The following is a 20,346-nucleotide window of genomic DNA, read 5'->3' as shown; positions in this document are numbered from 1 at the left end:
TGGAATCTGGAACTGATCTTTGTGGAGTCTGGAACTGATCTTTGTGGAGTCTGGAACTGATCTTTGTGGAGTCTGAAACTAACCTTTGTGGAGTCTGGAACTGATCTTTGTGGAGTCTGGAACTGATCTTTGTTGTGTCTGGAACTGATTTTTGTGGAGTCTTAAACTGATCTTTGTGGAGTCTGAAACTGATCTTGAGAAGTCTGAAACTGATCTTGTGATATCTTGTCGTTTTCACTTTCTTTACAAGATCTGGCACTACTTCATGAGGCACATTCGGCACACATATACGGCACTTTTATTGCAACCACTTGTGTTAAGTGAAACGAAAAGCAGCTAGATCTTCATAAGCTGACATGAAACTGCCGCTTTAGCCACAAGATGAAGCTGTTGCTACGACAATGCTGCTGTATTATGACGTGTGTAAACTTTCGCTCTGCACCCAACTGCTTGTTTCCTCAACATAATATAAACTACTGTGCAACCATCTTCATTGCCCAGATGGTAAATAAGTCCTCTTTTTGCATTGATTCAACGTCTAAAAATAACGTAAAAATAACTAATGTGCCTCAAGGTAGTGACTGTTGGTACTACCAACTGCACTGAGGAACATTCTTCAGGAAACTTATCGCGTGACATACGCGCTTGGCTGAATTGCATTGAAGGAAAGATCGAACACTTTGATTCTGGAACACCAGACGCTTAATACTCAATCCAGACGCTGCTGGAATATACGCTCACTCACACAACACGTGCTAAGGTTGTAATGTTGTTAAATCATCCAAATTGTGCAGTAAATTTCTCGAGTAACTGATCTGGTTCGTCTGTGCTGCCCATGCTTGGGGTGATAGCAATGATGAAGTAACCGATTACAATTAATCAACAAATATCTTAATGCAGCCTATCTGTGCTGCTAAACTTTCTATAACATGTAGTTTTGTTACAAATGTCAATAACTGTCACTCACCATTTGCTGACTGCTTGTTGGAGGAGGTGACGTGACTGAATGAGAGCTGCCGATTATTTGGGAGGTCTTGCAAGGAAGTCTGTCTTACGTCACCAAATTCAGGAAAGTTTGGATGCAAAGTTGGGTGAATGAGGCCCTGGAATTTGTAAAAGTTAGTAAACTCCCAATATACGGTTTTTATCTACAAATGCCGCACTGAGACTTCCTAGTGCGCCACTTACTCACTGAGTTAAAATATTTTTTCTATAAACCTTGTTGTTGAAAAATTTAGATATAACAATAGCTGAAAATGATCATACCACACGGAAAGAACAGGTGAAGAATGAGGCAGACAAGGTCGGACTGAAGGAAGATGCGATGGACAGATTAAGATGGAGACTAGGAGTAAAGACAAGATACGGCCACCCCCACCAGTGGGGACAAAACCGAGTTTGAATGATAATAACACTGATGCTATACATGAAAGACATGACATATTGGATCTGGTGTTCATTTTTGCCGAGCCATTCATTGAAAACATCATGGCAATACCTGAGGTAGGTCAGTTGCTGGGTTGTCACTGCTTCTGCTTCTCTTGGCGTTGCTTGGTAAAAAGTCGTCAATATCCTAAAAGAAAAATACAACTTCACAATCTACAGTACGTTCATATCGGCAGGCAGTGAATAGGGAACAAGTACATAGCCTACGTTGCACTTGCAGCCAACGCATATTCCAGACGCACATGTGCCAACCTAAATAGGAAAACCGTGCATTTATTAATATAATTGCTTTCGTGACGTTAGTTGTCTCTGAAAGCATTTTCCATACAATGAAGTTCGATTATAACCAACACATACGGCTTTTACCATTATATTATACTGTATATAAATTCAGTGCAAGCAGGAGTAAAAATAGACTGCACACAAACGCAAGATAACACAGTTGTGAAAAGTATGATGAAAGATCATAGTTGATAAAAAAACGTGGCACAGCACGCAAACATAGAAGCAAATATATAACTCTGAATCAACTAAAAGGCCAATTTTCGGAAAACCCGTTAGCAACACAACCACTACAACTCGAAGATGCTTCTGCACATGGCAAGTTAATCAGTAAATAGGTTACGACTTGTGATATGCAAATAAAGACCGCACAGCCCTAAACTATAGAAGAGAAATAAAACTTTATGGTTTAAATTAGTAACTCATTGAAAGCGGATGCCATATTATTCTGTTGCTGCGTGCGCGTGTGACGTCATCATCGCGTCACTATCGGCCCGACCATGATTTCCATTGTTCGTGTATGATGTTGGTTGTTACGGTAGTCATAAAACGCAAGTAGTTCAATACACATCATATTGTGATACATTTATCTGAAATGTCCCTTCTCATTCGGATTCGTTGAAGTTGAATGTCATGCATTGCCCAAACAGCAAATTAACATTTTTACATTGCAAAAAATAAAATTATAATTTTAAAAAAATTCAATGCAAAAAATGTTTAGTTTGCTGTCTGAGTGTGTAAGGTGTGAAATAAAACAACAAAACAATCCCATCTCAAAACCGAGACCCAAAGTGTCGCAGATCACAGCGCAGCGGCGTTACAGGAAACCAGGCCATTGTGAAAAAACACGACGGTTTCACTCTATCGATCGCCTCTCTCGCTGGTTAAACCTGGTTTGTCAATTCACAATGCTTGCAGAGAAACTTCCAAAACAAAGCATTTCTTCGTAAAAACATGGAAGCAAACAAAAGAGGGAGCAAAGCACAACTTTTCCGATGGCGATACACAACACTGTTGAAGCACGACGATGCTTAGTCAGTAACTCATTGAGTTCCAGTAACTAACATTGCTGAAGATGTAGACCCAAAGTCAAAATACAAAGCTTCATTACACTATGGAAACTTTACAACACAACAGTCCGCATTGCGGTCGGAGGTTAACAGGAAGGCACGAGCATGGCTAAAGAGCCTAATGAGCACCATTTACAATACAACTGTAGTGGTGTTAAAGTAATGTGTGCACAAAATGAACCTTGTGCTGGTATTTAATTTGCAGCCAGAATGGACACATGGCCGCTCTGTCTGGTTACTCCATGACAATCACATGTCTTTCGCTCAACAACTGTACTATGATTGGTAACATGAACAAAATACTATGCATGGTAGCACTCCGCGGCGTTTTTCAAAAAACTCAAGATTTGTCAAATGATCAGAAATGAACTTGCACAAACACTAGTGGGCGTGACAAGAGCCAATAGTTTGTGCGGCAAACCGTATGAACGCAGTCACCTTTGCATCAACAAGTTAGATTTTTTTCATTTAGAGTTTTGCCTGGTTGTATCTGGTAATGTATTCTTTTATTGTGTAAGATTTGAGTTTGAAATGTAATATTTCAATTTTAGCCTGGTTCAAAGCTTGATACTATAAAGATGCAAAAGAGATGACGTAATGTACAACTCCGAAGACCCAGTTTAGGCCGAATAAGCAGCACGACATGGTGCATGGTTACCGCGTGTTGATCGATAGGTAAAGCGTAGCAGCTGCTTCATCCCACAATCGATCGATGCCGCCAATAGTGGTTTAACGTCACAATGAAAGAGAACGAGGCGCATCATGCGTCATGATGTAAAGAGAATGACGATGTTGAAAGAAGGGTTGGTAGGCTGGTGGCACTGTGGCAGTACAGTGCACACCGGCCGACAGCCATTTTAACCGCAAACTGACAAGAATAAAACAAAAAATACAAAGTAAGTTGAAAACAATTTATCAAGTTCAACACATTTTTATTCAACCAGGAATTAAACTTTGAAATTGCTACAATTATTTGGTGTAATGTTGCACTGCACTGACTGTACAGCACGACTGGTAAATAGTAGGTGTTGAAAATTTTTGCTTTCAGAAATGCGTAAATTGGACATCAACAACAATGAAAAAACTCACTAAGTCACTACCTTTCAAAATCACATCATGAGAAGCATGACCAACAAAAGGTTACTTGATCACACGAAAATACAAGATCTTCTAACTATGACAAAACTACATCCAATTGCAGCAATAATAAAATCAAAAGTTTTAAAACTGTTCGGCCACACTAAAAGATCACAATTCGGAATCAGCAGAGTTTGCACAGAAGGCAAAGTAGAAGGAAAAAGAAAACGTGGCAGACAACCAAAACGATGGCAGGACAACATTCAATCATGGAACGGAGTCCGGACTCAACTTGACGACACTGGGCGAGTTGGCTCAAAATCGCCACTCTTGGAAGCAAATAAGCCATGTTGATGCGCAATCTGCCGCAGGCGGAGATGACGACTGATGATGATGCACTGCACTGTAGTTCCTGCATAGGATTCCCTCATTAACAATGTTTAAGATTAAGAAAGAAATACTAAAAAATGCATTTTTTATTCTACACCAACAAACTTAACTAACGAATTCAACAAATAGATGGCATGCTTGCAAAGTATGTGTGGTGATAATGCCTCTATGAGGTGGAAGGTAGGACAAAACCTACAACAACCTAAGACATTTACTTACATCTTTCAACATTGCTGTGCACATCAGGGCAATGTTTCACAACAGAGATGCAATGCAAAGTTTGTCTAGCAATTAAAACAAAGGTGAATAGCTTGTAAACGTGGTGGCCTACTACGCTGAGAAATTATTGAACTAATATATCGTCATTGTTCGTATGAAGCCAAAAGTTTGTGATTAACCGAATGGAAGGACTTGAAGCCAATATTTTGTCAGGTCATCAAGTTTGCAACTTAGGCCTGTTATTGCAACTTATTTATTTATTTATTTATATAAATAAGATCAAATGACTTTAATACCAATGTTGCCAAGTCTATTGATGTCAACAAGGAAAAAAATGTCTGTTAAAGTTTGTCTAAAAGTTTTTTTATTATAATTATAGAAAATAGTAATGCTGCAACTATGCAACCACTTTCCAAACAGAACTAGATTGAGGCAGAATTAGTGGTGCGATACTGATGAGCCCAGCCTCATGGGTGAAACACGGTATTATATCTATCGCTGTCAATTCTTGATACAATCGACTGCCAAGCAACATATAGCAACTGACTAAGTTATTAGTGCAACAAGAAACAGCTACCACGTTTGTGGTAACAAAAAAGGGATATTTGATACAAACACAACAAGCTGAAATGTTTCTGCTAAAGTAAAATTTAAAATAAATCTCTGCATTGCAGGATATAAAAATTGAGTTAAACTGTACATATTTATTAACTTAGTTTTGAACTTTTGATGATAGCTGCAAGCCCCGATGCAATAATCAATGGATTGATGTTGTGATGTATAAAAAGAACTTTGTCAGTATCTCAAGTGGAAGTTGAATCTTGCTACTTAGTTATATATAGTAAGTGCCAGTACAAATTTTCCCTTACTCATGGAAACAACATCACCTGACTTCTCTTCCTGATACAAAAGTTTGGTGGTAAAGCATTTCCACCAAGAGGAATGAAAGCGATTGTACTCACAACATGTTTGTTGATTATTCACACATAAAATTTCTCTCTATTTTGGTTTGATATAAATTCTTCTGCACTTTACTACATATAAGTGCCAAGTGTATACATGTGGCATATATATAATCAAGTATGGCACATAGCGACACAGCCCATTTAAAATCAAAACAATTATTAAAGCTCATAAACTCTCAATAACAAAGTGATTAGTTAAGCACATGACCAAAGTTATGAATACAACGTGTTGATAGTCCGATAAGTATTTACATGCTTGAAAGTTATTTTCTCATAACTTTGAACAACACAGTCACGTGCCACTACCAGCTGTTTGAACAAGTGATTCATTGAGCGCAGAGATTGCTTAAAATACTTGAACGCACATGTGGCAATTAGATTGCGCATTGTGCTAGTGCAATGCTGCTGCACTTTCATATGGAATCTAACTTATTTTACTTAACAAAGGTGCAATAAAATTAAGTTGTCGCTATGACAGGACAATCAAATGACATGTAATTTTACAATTAAATGCATGCCCATGTAATTTTTGGAAGCGTTTACTCAAATTGAAGATTCAGCAAAAGTGAAAGCTATGACTCAGCAAAATTTCGACCATCCCATAAAAACAATAAATGCCATCCATATGCATCATCATGCTTTTTGTTTTCTCAAAGAAAATAAATGCAAAAATTGACCCAAGAACACCATACCAAAATGTTAACTACAATATTCACGAATTTGGCAACCACTGTTGGCTACTAAACATAAATTGTAATACTACAGATCATCTGATCTAAGTTATAAAAGAACATCCATTCATATTTGTCATATGATATAATGGATTCAATTCAAGGAAAACTCTCTTATATACATAAATAGTTAAAAGAAGAAAATTGAAGTATTTCGGACCAACATTAAGGCAAAACTCATTACAAAGATGATTAATAGAAGGGAAGACAAACCATAAGAAAAACAAAGGCAGACCAAGAATGATTTGGACAAAAAACATCTCTAAAGGGACAAAATTAAATTACAAAAGTCCAGTACAAACAGCTCATGATCGAGAACAATGGAGCATTGTATCCAACCATTATTACGAGGAAGGAAGATAATGATGATGAAAGTTGAAAGAGCTTTTGAGGAAGGAAAAGTGCATTTTTAACTTAGTTAGCAGGCCAGTGTAAAAATATAATACACAATAACAAAGTAAAGTATGATTGTTTCTGTATTTATTGTGTATCATGTTATTTAGACCTACATCACCTAGCTTGAAGTGGCTGCTGACTAGATGACCGCTTGGTCTTTTCGCAGTCTCCTCGTCATATGACACACAGCAGATTATTGCAAAGTTAATAAGGAAATTGTTGCTTGATGAAATTGATGTAAACACATAGTAACACCACATGCCAAGTTAACTTTCAACACAGTTAAAAAAAAAATCATATAACTTGCAATAAAGACATTAGAAAATTTGCAAAAACATCATCTATTGCAGGAGTGGGCCATCATCAAGCAGTGGGACATTGTAATTGAGTCAGACAAGTTTTAGTCAAATTAGTTTTCAGCATTTTTCAAACTTACCTTACCACTCCATTGCTTTAAACCATTGAAGCAATTAATTTGAAACACAACGGAAATAATATATAAAATGTTGTAAAATAATTTGGAACAATCACAGGTAAAAAGAACTATGCTGAAAAAACTGCAGAAAATAGAATTATTTGCAAATAATCTTGATTGAAATTGATTTTAGTGACTGTATTACAGCAAGGTGGCAACTACCTCTACAATAACAAAATGTTGCACTTTTGAGGAAATAAGTGCAAAACATCAAACTGCTGATGATGCATATACACTTTGTTTTTAGTTGCACTTTGACAATTTAAACATTTTCTTTGGAACACAAGGCTATCTCACGAACACTGAGAAGTACCCAAACACTAAATCAATCGTTTTTTGCATTGATTCAACGTCTGCAGGCACAAAACGACTAATTGGTTGTCTGGGCATTGGGCAACCCTACATTTCACTACTGCTTTGTTGACATCAAGCTTCAATGCGCAAAGTTGTTCAGCAAGAAAGCCACCACGCGCGCTTGGATCAGTTGCTGCAAACATGTTTGGCCCAGGATATCCTTCCATATGCTCGTGCACACACAAGCGCACGTGCACATACATGTGACGTACGCGTGCACACACACGCACTCAGATAACGCTGCCAACAGACCGAGTTGAAAAGCAGTGGTTCAGCGATAAAATAAATTACCGAAATTTTTTATCAAATCACATTACTATCACGTTTTACAAAAAACTTTAAACAGAGGAACCTGTTAACCTGTTGAACCAACATGCTTGCTACAAATAGTGGGTCAACTTGTCAAAGGCACTTCTGTTCTGGATAATTCAAATATCTCTCAACCAGCAACGTGTATATTTTACTCTATTTTTAAAACTTAATGGTGGTACATAATGCAAGAGCAAAACAAAGAATCTAATTGACTGGCAAAAGCAGCGGTCGTGAGCTCTGTGATATGAATTAGTAGTGCGATACTGGTAAGCCCAGCCTAATGGGCGATACACGTGTCTATCGTCGTCGATTCTTGCTCGACTGCCAAGAAACATCAGCGAGTTGTTTTGATCATATAGTTTCGGGAAAGAGAGAGAGTTCGTTTTATTATACCAACCTTTAAAACTATTTGTAAATAGGCAAAAATTCTCTTATAATGCTCAATCCTGTTCTATTGTTATTTGTTGTGGCTTGCTGGTCTGTTATGATAATATTATTACCCCCAGACAGCAGATCAAGCGTTTTTTGCATTAATTCAACATTCACAGACGTTGAATCAATGTAAAAAAACGAATACAATGACAGCATTCTCCCCTACATAGCGGCCACAGCCACACAAGAGACCACTGTGGTCTGTAACAGACTAGCCGAGCTACCACACACGTCATGAATGACATCATAGAAATGATATCATCGGAGAAAAAATCCATTGTCAAAATCGTAGCGGACCTACCTCAAACAATGTCACGACAGTTCTTGTCTTCAAAATATGAAACTGTAATTTATTTGAGGCATTTGAAACTTAATGTCTTCAAAAAATTACCGTACAATGAAACTCCTCATTGTGAATTAAATTTCTTATTTTCTACAGATAGTTTTGACAAGAAAGTTGGTTTAAATTAAGATTTTGCATAAACTTAGCTCACCATCAACTGTCTATTATCTGTTCTAATTCTAACTCTTGGGTTGTGCCTTCATCTGCCAGGCGAAGAACACCTTGCCCTTCTTCAACATCTCTTCGTGTTTGTGTATGGACTGTCACAATCACTGCTCGCCTGTGGGTTGACATAAAAACATCAAAGGTCACAAAAACTTTGCAACAATAGAGCGCAGGCTCACAAATAGCTCCAAGCGGTGGGCGCAACTAGAACCATGAAGCCTTTCTCTATGACGTATACATTGAACTTGGATAACCTATCTGGTGGGTGGAACGAAGGCTGTAACTTGCTGTAAATACACCGAGCCAGCTCGACGGTTCGTTCCGCCACGACCGCAAACAAAGAAGCAAAGTGACCGGCATTGTGACGTCATAATTGAAAATCACGCAACCGTGACGCAACGAAGTAGGCAGACGCGCGGCATTTGTGAATCAACAAACTTACACATTGTCGTGCACCATGTGAACAAAACAACAACGTAGCTTCACACTAAACCAACGTCATCATCACACAATGCGTAGAGAAACCATGGTTCTAAAATTCACAGCTCATCCCAATCATCGCGCTGGGTTTCACGTTGTGCGCAACGAACCGTGAGAAACCTTGTGAAAGAAGAAAGTTGTCAAACCTTCTTCAACATCTTTACAATGGGAAATATTGTACTTTTCTGGCAATATATGCACTATGCAGTGTCCATTCCATGAATAAGAAAGCATAAACATACCAAATGTATTACTGCGTCACGTACGCTTCGCGCGCTGTGAGTATGACCTTTCCCCACTTCTCACACCAAACAACATAAAGCTATATAATTTCAAAAAATGCATCCTGCCGCACGGGTGATGAAAAAAGCGACAGCAAACAGTTGGAACGGATCTTTGTGCAGAAAACTGGAAAGCTGCCATGCGAGTGTTTGAAGAGAAGTTGAAGACCATTGAGGTCAACACATGGAAGGACCAGGTGAAGAATGAGGTAGACAAGGTCGGACTAAAGGAAGAAGGTGCGATGGACAGAACGAGATGGAGAATAAAAGAAGACAAATGCTGCAAGGAATGAATCGACCACTCCCACTAGTGGGCACAAAACTGATGATGATAAGCTGCTTCAACGTTTCATGTGTAGCAGAAAGAACTATCCATGAGACGATGACGATTATACGATGCTGATACATCCGTTGGCGATCATGGTCTTCCAAACTTCTGTCATTTGACATCCGTATAAAACCTTCATAGTCTTTCCTTCTTTCGCTGGTTAGATTTGATTGCACGTTGGATTTTTAAACTTTTCACTTCGGTTTTATGTTTTGATTCTTCAAAACTGGGAACATTTCGTTGAATGAGTTCTTTGCTTCAACGATTCTCGTTTTCAATTCAGTGTCATTCCTGCAGTCAAAAGGTAAAACGTATCCAAGAGATTTTAATTCATAAACTTGTATCATTGCAACAGCGTTGAATGTAAGATTGCATTTTTGATCAGTTCACGTTTTCTATAAGAACTGAAGCCAATCCAAAACTCTCAATGAAAGTCGATAACTTTAAAACGCGTAATACTGGTCAACGAAACCCTAAACTTGTTCACTGCGTCCCAGGTGGATCGCTCTGATGGCCCAGCACATAGATGCTATTCACAACCGCGTGCACGCCACGTGGCCTGTTAATGCGACCGGTGTTGATAGCAAAGCATGGAATTAAAACCCAGAACTCGAAGCCAACACAACTTCTCCACTCAGACCCTCAGAGACAGACACGGGCAATACAGTACACACATATTCGACAAAAGCGCCACCATGCAACTACATATAATCAACGAATGGTCGTGCAGTGGCACAAGAGAGACGCATTCTTACAGAATACTCTGCTGCGCCAACGGTTGAAAAATCATAAAAAGTAAACAAAACAAAAGTATGTTTATAAGTGTGCGTTGAATCACGTTTATCTTTTTTTATAATTACAATCGAAGCAATTGACTTGTTTAGAAACACTGGCGTGAATGCTCATTTAAAAAGCTCTCGAAGTTGAAAATAAACGGAATGGGAATTTAACATTGGCCTCGATTGAACCTTCCATCACCGCAAAACATTAAACATTTCCAGGCTTATCAAAATCAGGTGTGATCATCAATCTCTTGCACATGCAACACGTAAACTGACATGGGATCTGCAACTTTCAGCTATGGCTGTCAGATCAGATCGAGATTAGCCAAACTGCGGCTTGGGAGGCGAAGAATACGCAAAGTAAGTGAAACCGCAAAGATCTACATATCTCTGGCGGTTGACTAATAGTCAAGCAGAGTCAGCTTTGAGAACACAGAGAGAGAGAGAAGGTTATTTCCGCCCCATGAATAATAATTAACGGATAATGAAGACATCTTTACAAAACTAATCTGCAAGCCCACTTAAAAGAAGGCCACATTCACAAAGGCAAGATGGTGCAGCACAGTGGGAAGAATGTGTGCACCACACACTCAATGTGTTGCCAGTTAGATCTTGTCTATGTTGGTAACTTAAGTGGCTTAAAATAAAGTTATTTTTAAACTTGAAGAATACAACGAAAGAACGAAAAAGATAAACTTAATAATAATAAAATAATGTAATAAAAAACTTTTTACAAGCACGATGAACCACAAGCGAAGGCGTAATACACCAAAGATACTTTGCATTACAACGATTGCGCCTTCAAGTTGAAAAAAAATCTGAAACATTTAGTAACTTAAAAAAAATACATCATTACATCTAGTTGTAACTTTTGATTTTTGATGTTTTTCAATATCATAATCTTCAATTAAATGATCGCCCAACAACCAGAAACCTAAAAACTGGGCTAAGATCGGTGGTTCGGTTCTATCCAAAAGCACATGCGGCTCTTTTTCAGGCAGAGCAGTTGAAGGAAACATTTCGCGGCGGTTTGTTATGAAGTTCTCATACGGTCGGAGATGTACATCAGGCGCAAATCAAGAGGCTAAACTCTAAAAGTACTTAAATGAACAAGATTTTCAATGTAATAACAGATTAATTGGGCAGTGGCTACAATTAGACATAAAAAGATATGATTTGCGGATATTCAAATGTCAATTTCTGCATTGAAATTGTGAGTGCAAAAAATATTCATTTTGACTTTCTGAGAAATTACAAATTTTGACTTGTAAAATTACGGAGATTATTTTTAAAATGATCAGTTTGCAAAAATATATTAAAAAACTTTTATCATGTAACCTTATAATTTTAGATTAATTTCACAGAATATGACTCAGCAGTGTGGGAAGTGATGTTGCATTTTCCTTCAATAAAATGTAACCATCGGGTCTGATTGAACTGACCAGCAAAATTGTGCGTGGGGCCTTCAAACAAACCAGCACTCAGTCACCCCCCCAAACAAACTCACATTACCATCAGCACGTTCACATTGAAACAACGTGCTACAAGATGTCACTGAGTGTTGCAGAAGATGCAAAAGCATGAGACAAGAAGTTTTATAGGCTAATTGGAATAAAAATATTTCTTAAGCCACTTTATGTTCATCTTGAATTATTCTGAGAAATGAGCTGTGGTGTAGTGCGCAACACCACGTGAGGTGCCAACGTCGTTACTGCGCGCAATCACTTTCAACACTCGACCGCGCTTGTCCCGCCGGGAACGTTCTCGATGCCGTGTCCATACATAAGGCCAGGTTCAGTAAAGATGCTTGAAAATATTTAATGTCATGTTTTTCGCCGTCACGAGAACTTGAAAATACTTTGTAGGAAGTGAGTCTCCAACAATGCTCAGTCTGTTTATTTATAACAAGGCTCATACTAGAAAGAATCCTCCAGATAGTTATCTACTTAACGCCGCACATGCATAGACCACATAACTTAACTACCTGGCACCGCATATGAGTTTTGTGCTACGTTGTACACTTCAAGTATCGACAATGAAACCGACGATGGCCATTCGTATAAATCATATTTTAACTATTTCTCTAAGACACGAATGTGCTGATCACCATCAAATGCCAACTTGGTGGAAATCCTAGGGCAGGTCAGCATGAATGAGCATGCCAATGTAACCAGTGCGGGTATATACTTTCAAATAATTTAAAAAAATTTATATTGTTTTAAATTTTAAAAAAATGTTGCCAATTCTTGGCGAAGAGTCTTGGAAACTTGCACTTTAAGAGCGAATGACAACACATGGGTAGCGAAAGCAACCAAGGCGCTGGTCAATGTAAATCGTCAATGTAACGTCAATAAAGGCGCTGTAAGGTCAACCAAGGCGCTGGTCAACCAACCAAGGCGCTGGTCAATGTAAGGTCAACCAAGGCGCTGGTCAACCAACCAAGGCGCTGGTCAATGTAAGGTCAACCAAGGCGCTGGTCAACCAACCAAGGCGCTGGTCAATGTAAGGTCAACCAAAGCGCTGGTCAACCAACCAAGACGCTGGTCAATGTAAGGTCAACCAAGGCGCTGGTCAACCAACCAAGGCGCTGGTCAATGTAAGGTCAACCAAGGCGCTGGTCAACCAACCAAGGCGCTAGTCAACCAACTAAGGCGCTGGTCAATGTAAATGCGAAGTAAACGAAAGTAATGAAATGAACAATAAAAGTCAAGCTTCCCCAACGATTCAAGGACCATAGCAACACCTAGAGAAATAACTCACCTTCCGTTTCTCCAACTTCGATTCGGAGGCTGAAGTGAGGTAGGTCGTACTTCCTGGCTGTGAAGGAAAAGGAAGAATTAACAACTTGCTCGAATATTAATGCGATGCCATTAAAAGTTGAACCATAGGCATACGAAGCCGAGCAACTTGATCAAGTTTAGCATATTTAAAGATTAATATATTTACAAAAACACAAAACTACGCAACAATTAAATATCGAACGTTTTCGACATCACAAGGAGTGGCCGAGTGGTTAGCGCGTTGGGCTCGCAGTCGAGAGCCTGCGTGTTCGACTCCATCCACCCGCACTTTCTGTTGTTTCTCTGGGCAAGAAACTTTACGATAATTGCCTCTACCCGGTGATCGATTTCGAGTAATGGGTAGTACCAAATTTAAGTCATAAATAGAGTAGACAACCGGAAACAGACATTGCAGTCGGCTGCAGCGTGGGTCAGGTGTACGTCGGAAGGCGTACACCGATGCATAGCGCTCAAGTCCGCTTTCCCGCAATGCAGGATAAAGATAATAAAACAAACAAACAAACAAACAAACACAAGATGTCCTCTTCAGGAATAACATACATACAACTTAACTACATCTGAATAAAATACAATGGTTAACTAAATCTATAAACAGAAAAAGACAAAAACTGCACAGTACTTCCGACTAGCTCAAACTCAACGACATAGGCTCCACGAGAATCAAAGGTAACTGCATCAAAAGGTGTTAAACAGATCACGTGATATGGTAGAAAGGCAAGGTGCAAAAAACTAATTATAAAATACAGAGAGCAAGACGAGCCGCAAGCATACAATTGTCTGTTCAAAAGTGGATTGTGACGTTTTATGTACAAGGCTTCCAAGATCTTAGTTAAATATGCTAAACTTGATAACGTTGCTCGGCTTCGTATGCCTATGGTTCAACAAGACAAACTCTCTACCGAAGCTGTGCCATTAAAAGTGTTTAACATGTTTTGTAGCATTAATATTTCATGTCAAATGTTCAGTCGAAATGTGTTGCTAATAAAGGAATATTGAGCTTAAAAAAAGTTTAAAAATTAAGTTACACAACAAAAAACAACTTAATTTTGATACATTTAAGAAAAACAAAAATCGTCTGTTGGTTTCATCGGTTGCAAAAACATGATATTCTTACAATTGTCAAAAATTAGTCGGTTTGCCCAGTGTAACATTTGAATAAAAGGAGTGTAGCTCTAACAAACTTTCTTTTGGAATGATTCGAACAAAACGAAATTGCTGTCCCGTACATTCCGGCCACGGTATAAACTTTACAGCATTTTGTATAAACATTACATTATATGGTATAAACATTACAGCATAAACTTTGCAGTATTTTGTAATAAAGAATGATTAATTGATACTTGATGGAGAATCGCTGGCCCGCTGCTTCTTAGTCAGGAGATCCCCTAGCATATCCTTAATGGAAATCAATATATGTAACTTTACAGCATGTTTGCAAACAAAATTAACTTCGAAATGACAACAGTCTTGTGTTGAAAAGTCTGTTTAGGTTCCGTCTAAACTTTGGTGTTGCAAAGACTGTGGACAATGCAAAAACAAATCTTTAAGCATCTCTTAGAGCGTTCAGAGTCGAAGTGTGCTTGGTACCCATGCAGAAGGCTGGATGAGAATAAGCCCTAGTACTTTCTACTGTGAATGAATGGCAGGGACGGAGCAACGAGGGGGTTTGAAGGGGCAATCGCACCCTCAAAATTGTATCTTGCTCTCCAAAACAAATATGTTTTTAAATATACGAATGAATGGGGCATGATCGCTTTAAGGTCACAATCTCAATACACCTTCTAGTGGTAGAAAATTAATTATTTAGAATTATCGAATGGGGAAGAACGCTGGCACAATGTGGCGGCGTCTGATTGGTCAATTTTAGAAACAGCATGACGACGGTTGAAGTTACTTATTACAAGATAACTTTATGGTTAAATATAAATTAAAGCATTTACTTAATTAACAAAATGTACCAAGAACCAGGAAGAATCAGCAATTCGATGAAAGATTGCCAGAAGGCAATAAAGAACACAATTCTCAGTAAAATAACATTTTCGTTGCAGAACTGACTGAAAAAAAAAACAGGACAAAGTTTTGTAAGTTCTGTTGTATCCAAATCTATGTCTTGTGGCGCAGGTTTGTGTTTGGTGCAAGGGCCCACACAGCAAAATTCGTCATTTTTACATTGATTCAAGGTCTAAAAACTTAAATCAATGTAAATATGACGGGTTTTGCTGTCTGGAGAAGCTAGTTTCCGTGTTCATTTTGAAACATATCATAACGTGTCTTGCCAATACAGAGTAGCGTGCCCTCAGTGAGCGTCGAACCGGCGTCGTACGTTTCGGCCACTTGTACCGCAGCAGTCTTGAACATTTCGCTACACTTTAGGTTTGGGACATTGCTACCTGCAGACATGTGGGCATCTTTTCACCCTACAACCCAAGCACATCTAGGTTTGACACCCACTTCCAGTTAGTTGGCGTGATGGTCTACCAGGTGATACAACTGGTACCGTCCGGGACTCGTAAATGAAGAAGGCAAGCTAAAACGAAGGACGCCCTAGCTGTGACAAATTGTTTATGACGTCAGACCGGCCGTCGTTGGCGCGATAATAAAAAGTTAAAAAAAGGGGTTCGGCTATGCATTGTTTGTTTAAACAAATCCGATGATAACGATGGAAAAAAGCCACTCATATGATTTAAGATTTAAATGTTGCTAAAGAAATACCCGAAACAATACAAATTCTGCTTCAAGGAACACAGAATTTTCACTTCAAGACTTCTAAAAATCTACCAGCATTCCTACAAATAACTTACAGCGATTAATAATTTCGGGGTGAAATTCCATTGAGCTACGTTGTATTTTAGTCTTCAAAATTAGTTATACGGAAAGCTGCTTGAGAGCCAAAGCAAGGCTTCTAAAACAAAAATCAATCATCTCCGGCTGGATGAAAAATCTGTCAGTTTTACATCAAACAGATGTCAAAAAACGTTATATATCGCAACAACAAAAGGTGCTGTAATTGTAAATTAAATTATTGTTGTTACGTTAAAATTACGTTACATAATGAGGAATATTGGCAATATGCTAAAAATAAATCTATGACCAATCTTTACAAAAATATTTATTGACACAATCAATGTTTGTATAGAAGAATAAATCAAAGAAGGAAAGTTTAATTAAAATTTAGAAATCTATTCTTGGCAAATTCGTTGTGTACATTCCTGTCGATCAAAGCTTTGTAAATGGAAATGCCAACATAAGGGAATTACAACCATGAATCAATAATTACATGTTTTCCCAAAGAAATCAAACGGAAATAACAAAGACGCTTCAAAACCGAACACTTCCTGCCTGGGATGTATCTGCAAACTACAAATCAATAACCACAGCACTTAAAGGCCAAATTTCGTTTGAATAACCACTCGCTGATCAAACCGCTGTAGCAAGAAAGTAACTTAATTTTGAAACGCTACCCTCTTCAATGCGGTGTCTTATTCAAGTAGAAAGTTGCAGGCATCTCAAGCCACGACAGAAGTAGTGCAACAAGAGATTAAAGAATTGGTCAAAGAACAAGCCCATCAAAAAGGACCCGACTGTTACTGTTATTCCTACCTGGTTCGGCCTTTGCCTATGTCAGCCACCCCCCAACACTAGCAGCCAAACTTAAAAATCATTATCCAATAACTCGTGACCAAACATGACTTGAGTGAGAATTGAACCCGGGACAGGCATAATTTGTCGAACACAATCAGCATTAACCGCCCATTAGAGGCAGACCATCCACCGCTACAGGAGCTTGGCTAGGTTTCAAGACGTATTTATGTTTTCTGACCACCCACCAGCATAGCAAACATACCCAGTTTTGATAACGATAGTGGTGTAGCTTTCACGCTGCGATATGACAATGTGCTCGACAGTCGTGCGGCAAGACGTCTGTCGTTATTCTTCCCATGCTCGATTGCGGAACACATCGCGTTTATGTTGTTACGTATTGAGGCAAACAAACATCAGCATCATGCCACTCAAGGATGCGTGGCACGAGCCATTGTGGCCAAGGTCTATCCAGCGCCTCATGTGGGCCATCCTTCCCGGAGTACAAGGAGAGGGTGCCGAAGAGCAGCCAGCCATGATCTGGTATTGTCAGTGAAGACAGGGAGACCTTCTGGTCTATTTGGTGGGTATAAGATGACACATAAGATTTGGTGCGGAGAGATTGCACCAGTGTTGTAGGAGATTTTGATGCAACTTTTAGCATGATCACTGGCAGTAAGTGCGACCATGGCAAATGGCAATACCTCAGAATGACAAGTACACTAATCACCAAACAATATTCGATTTTAGGCTGAGCAAACCGCCATGCAATAAAAAACATGCTCGTCAACGTAAATGCAACGTGTTTTCGTACTCAAATCCATAAAAAGCTAAACAGGCTTATGAGGCTTGTATTGAATTAGTATGAATAAAATATTGTATAATCTCCCAACGATCAGTTCATTCAATGAATTACCAGGCGACAACATCTGTTGAGCAAGGATGACTTGCCTGTAGGCGGTGAACTCAACAAAATGAGAGAAATAGAAAGATAATTAAGTTGAAGTGGAATCATGAAATGGGTCTGCTACTATTCGGTGAGTCCGATTCAATGAGTTCTTAACCTCTAACCCCTAACCCCAAATCTCCAACCCTAAAATGGCAATGACAATTAGGCTACGGTACCCGAAAATAAAAAAATAAAAAAATAAAATCCCCCGTTAAGGGATCGGACTCACCGAATCGGACTCACCGAAACGGGCCATTCCGTAAGTGGAATCATGAAATATTCCTTCTGTATGTGTTTCCAAATTTCAAAAAACTTCAGCAACATAAAATCTTTAAACAAGTAACAATGTTGAGAACCAGTGAAGTTGCACAAACAAAATTCTGCAACATCAAACCATCCAACGGGGTTGCTAGATTCGGAATGGCCCGTTTCGGTGAGTCCGATCCCTTAACGGGGGATTTTTTCAATTTTTTTTTAAATTATCGGGTACCGTTGCCTAATTATCATTGTCGTTTTAGGGTTAGGGGTTTGAGGTTAGGGTTAGAGGTTAGGAACTCACCGAATCGGACTCACCGAATAGTAGCAGACCCGCTAGATTCGCCAACTCTTGTGTAGTAGAAATACAAAAGAAATATGTCAATATATGATATAATTTGATTTTGCAAAAGAGTAATATAATACCAACTTTATAATGTCAATAAGTAAAATATGTTTTTGTTTCCCATTCCCGTCCAAAAGTTTGTATCAACATTTCTTCGGCGTTATCTTCAAATTCGTTCCACTCAATAAGAAGTTCCCGGCACCAGTGGAGTTCCGGCGCTGGTGAACCGTGTCACGTGTTGCCAGTGAAACAAAGCATCAATATCTTCCAATGGCGGATGTTTATCCCTATACCACTTGCACATGAATACCAACAAAGGAATCAATGAGGTAGACTCAGAATTTCGCATTTCCAAAAAAGACCTTATTGACATAAAATAAATAGCGTTTGTTTTTAATCCCAACATAGTTTTTAATTAAATACGACTCCTCATGTATTTGAAGAGCAAACTTAGCCCTCTCAGCGTTTCTTTTTTATCTCGTTTTTTCCAGTTATTCTTTCAGTAGAATTCCATGTTGTACCATTCACCATTATGATCATTTCCAAGCCAATTGTTAACCAAGTGATGTTCAATTTGCAACGAAACAACGCAATCCAACATTGAATTGAGGTTAGTTTCAATCGGATTTTGCATAAGTGTTTAGCAATACATCCGTGGATTGCATAATGAGCAACCAACCAACTTGTGAGGAATTGAAGGATGCGCTACGCTGTTGAGGAGGACGCACTACACTGCGGGGGAATTTTGTGCTTTTTTTAGGTCATCAACGGCAATGCAACATTCAATAAGTCTTTTCATAGAGGTTTTCCTGACCCGACTGCAGAAGACAACAGCAGATGACCAAAAGCATTCAACATGAAGCCATTCCTCAACGCAGTGTTCATCTACTGTATTTCTACATCAAATGGCAGAGTTGGTGTAGAAATGACATTGCAATATCTAAGATAACCACACCAATCAATTAAATCACAACACCACTTAGTCTAAGAAACATGGTAACAGTCACTTTGCACTGATCTCAAGCTAAACAGTGATCGGCAAATGGAACTAAAAAGCATCGTGACGTCATGCGAAGAACCAACAAAACAAAAACTGAAGATGACGTAATTAATCCCAAATATGGCGGAACAAGTTAGCCATCAGTGAAGAAAATGTTTTCTTGGACGCTCAAAAAATCACATCCAGTTGAAAATGAGCTAATTTCAGTCAATTGAATCGTTTGTTTGCCACTTGCCACCTAAGCACATTAATCTGGTGTAAAGCTATCGCAAATGTAAATTCGAATTTAAATCTTGATTTGTGACCTGTGATAATAGAAGAAGCTGTAAAGAAAATGCCACCAGACCACAAGTCACCAAAGCTACCCACCAATGCACGCGTGCCGTCTCCCAAAGTGGATTAGGCGCATGGGTGGAGGTTTAGTGTGGAGCATAGCCATAATTAAAAAGCAACAATGATAAAACTAGAAATTATAGCCAGCGTGGCATGATATTTAAAATGCTTCTTCAGGCAATTTAATTGCGGATAAAAATAGTTTATTGTCAAAATTAAAAGTTTAATTGTAACTTAAAAGTTGATTAAAGTGGATGTTTGCGAAGTGTTAGTTATATAGAAACTAATGAATCTCTCCATATAGATCTGTCTACAGTTTCATCAGTTGGACAAATGTACTTCCAGCATGACACAATAGTTGCCTATCCGTCAGCAATCGCAATTGTACTGTCACAGACCATCACTGGATTTGCGATGGGTCATTGGCGCTAGATCTATCTCCCGTTAACATCAAAACGGCCACAACCGGTCCTGTTTGAAACCCTTAGATATGTTTTGCCGTGTTTCCAAACAAGGTCTGCCAAACCATGCCCATGGTTCTGGCAACATGTTGCC

General features: G+C 38.8%; 1 protein-coding gene across 1 annotated transcript in view; it reads right to left on the bottom strand.

The window, feature by feature from the left end:
• LOC145768684 (uncharacterized) overlaps window positions 1-20,346 on the bottom strand; it is a 41,304-nt gene that overhangs the window by 13,474 nt on the left and 7,484 nt on the right. The window contains exons 5-7 of the mRNA XM_082580248.1: window positions 13,289-13,345; window positions 1,499-1,573; window positions 968-1,103 (exon numbers count right to left, since the gene is read on the bottom strand). Of these exons, the coding sequence (XP_082436374.1) occupies window positions 968-1,103; window positions 1,499-1,573; window positions 13,289-13,345 (268 nt within the window). The remainder of the gene's footprint in view (window positions 1-967; window positions 1,104-1,498; window positions 1,574-13,288; window positions 13,346-20,346) is intronic.

This window comes from Aplidium turbinatum, chromosome 4 (genome assembly GCF_918807975.1).
Source record: "Aplidium turbinatum chromosome 4, kaAplTurb1.1, whole genome shotgun sequence".
Lineage (NCBI taxonomy): Eukaryota > Metazoa > Chordata > Ascidiacea > Aplousobranchia > Polyclinidae > Aplidium > Aplidium turbinatum.
The sequence above is the reverse complement of the archived record's forward strand: the minus strand, read 5'-3'. Positions and strand labels throughout refer to the sequence as shown.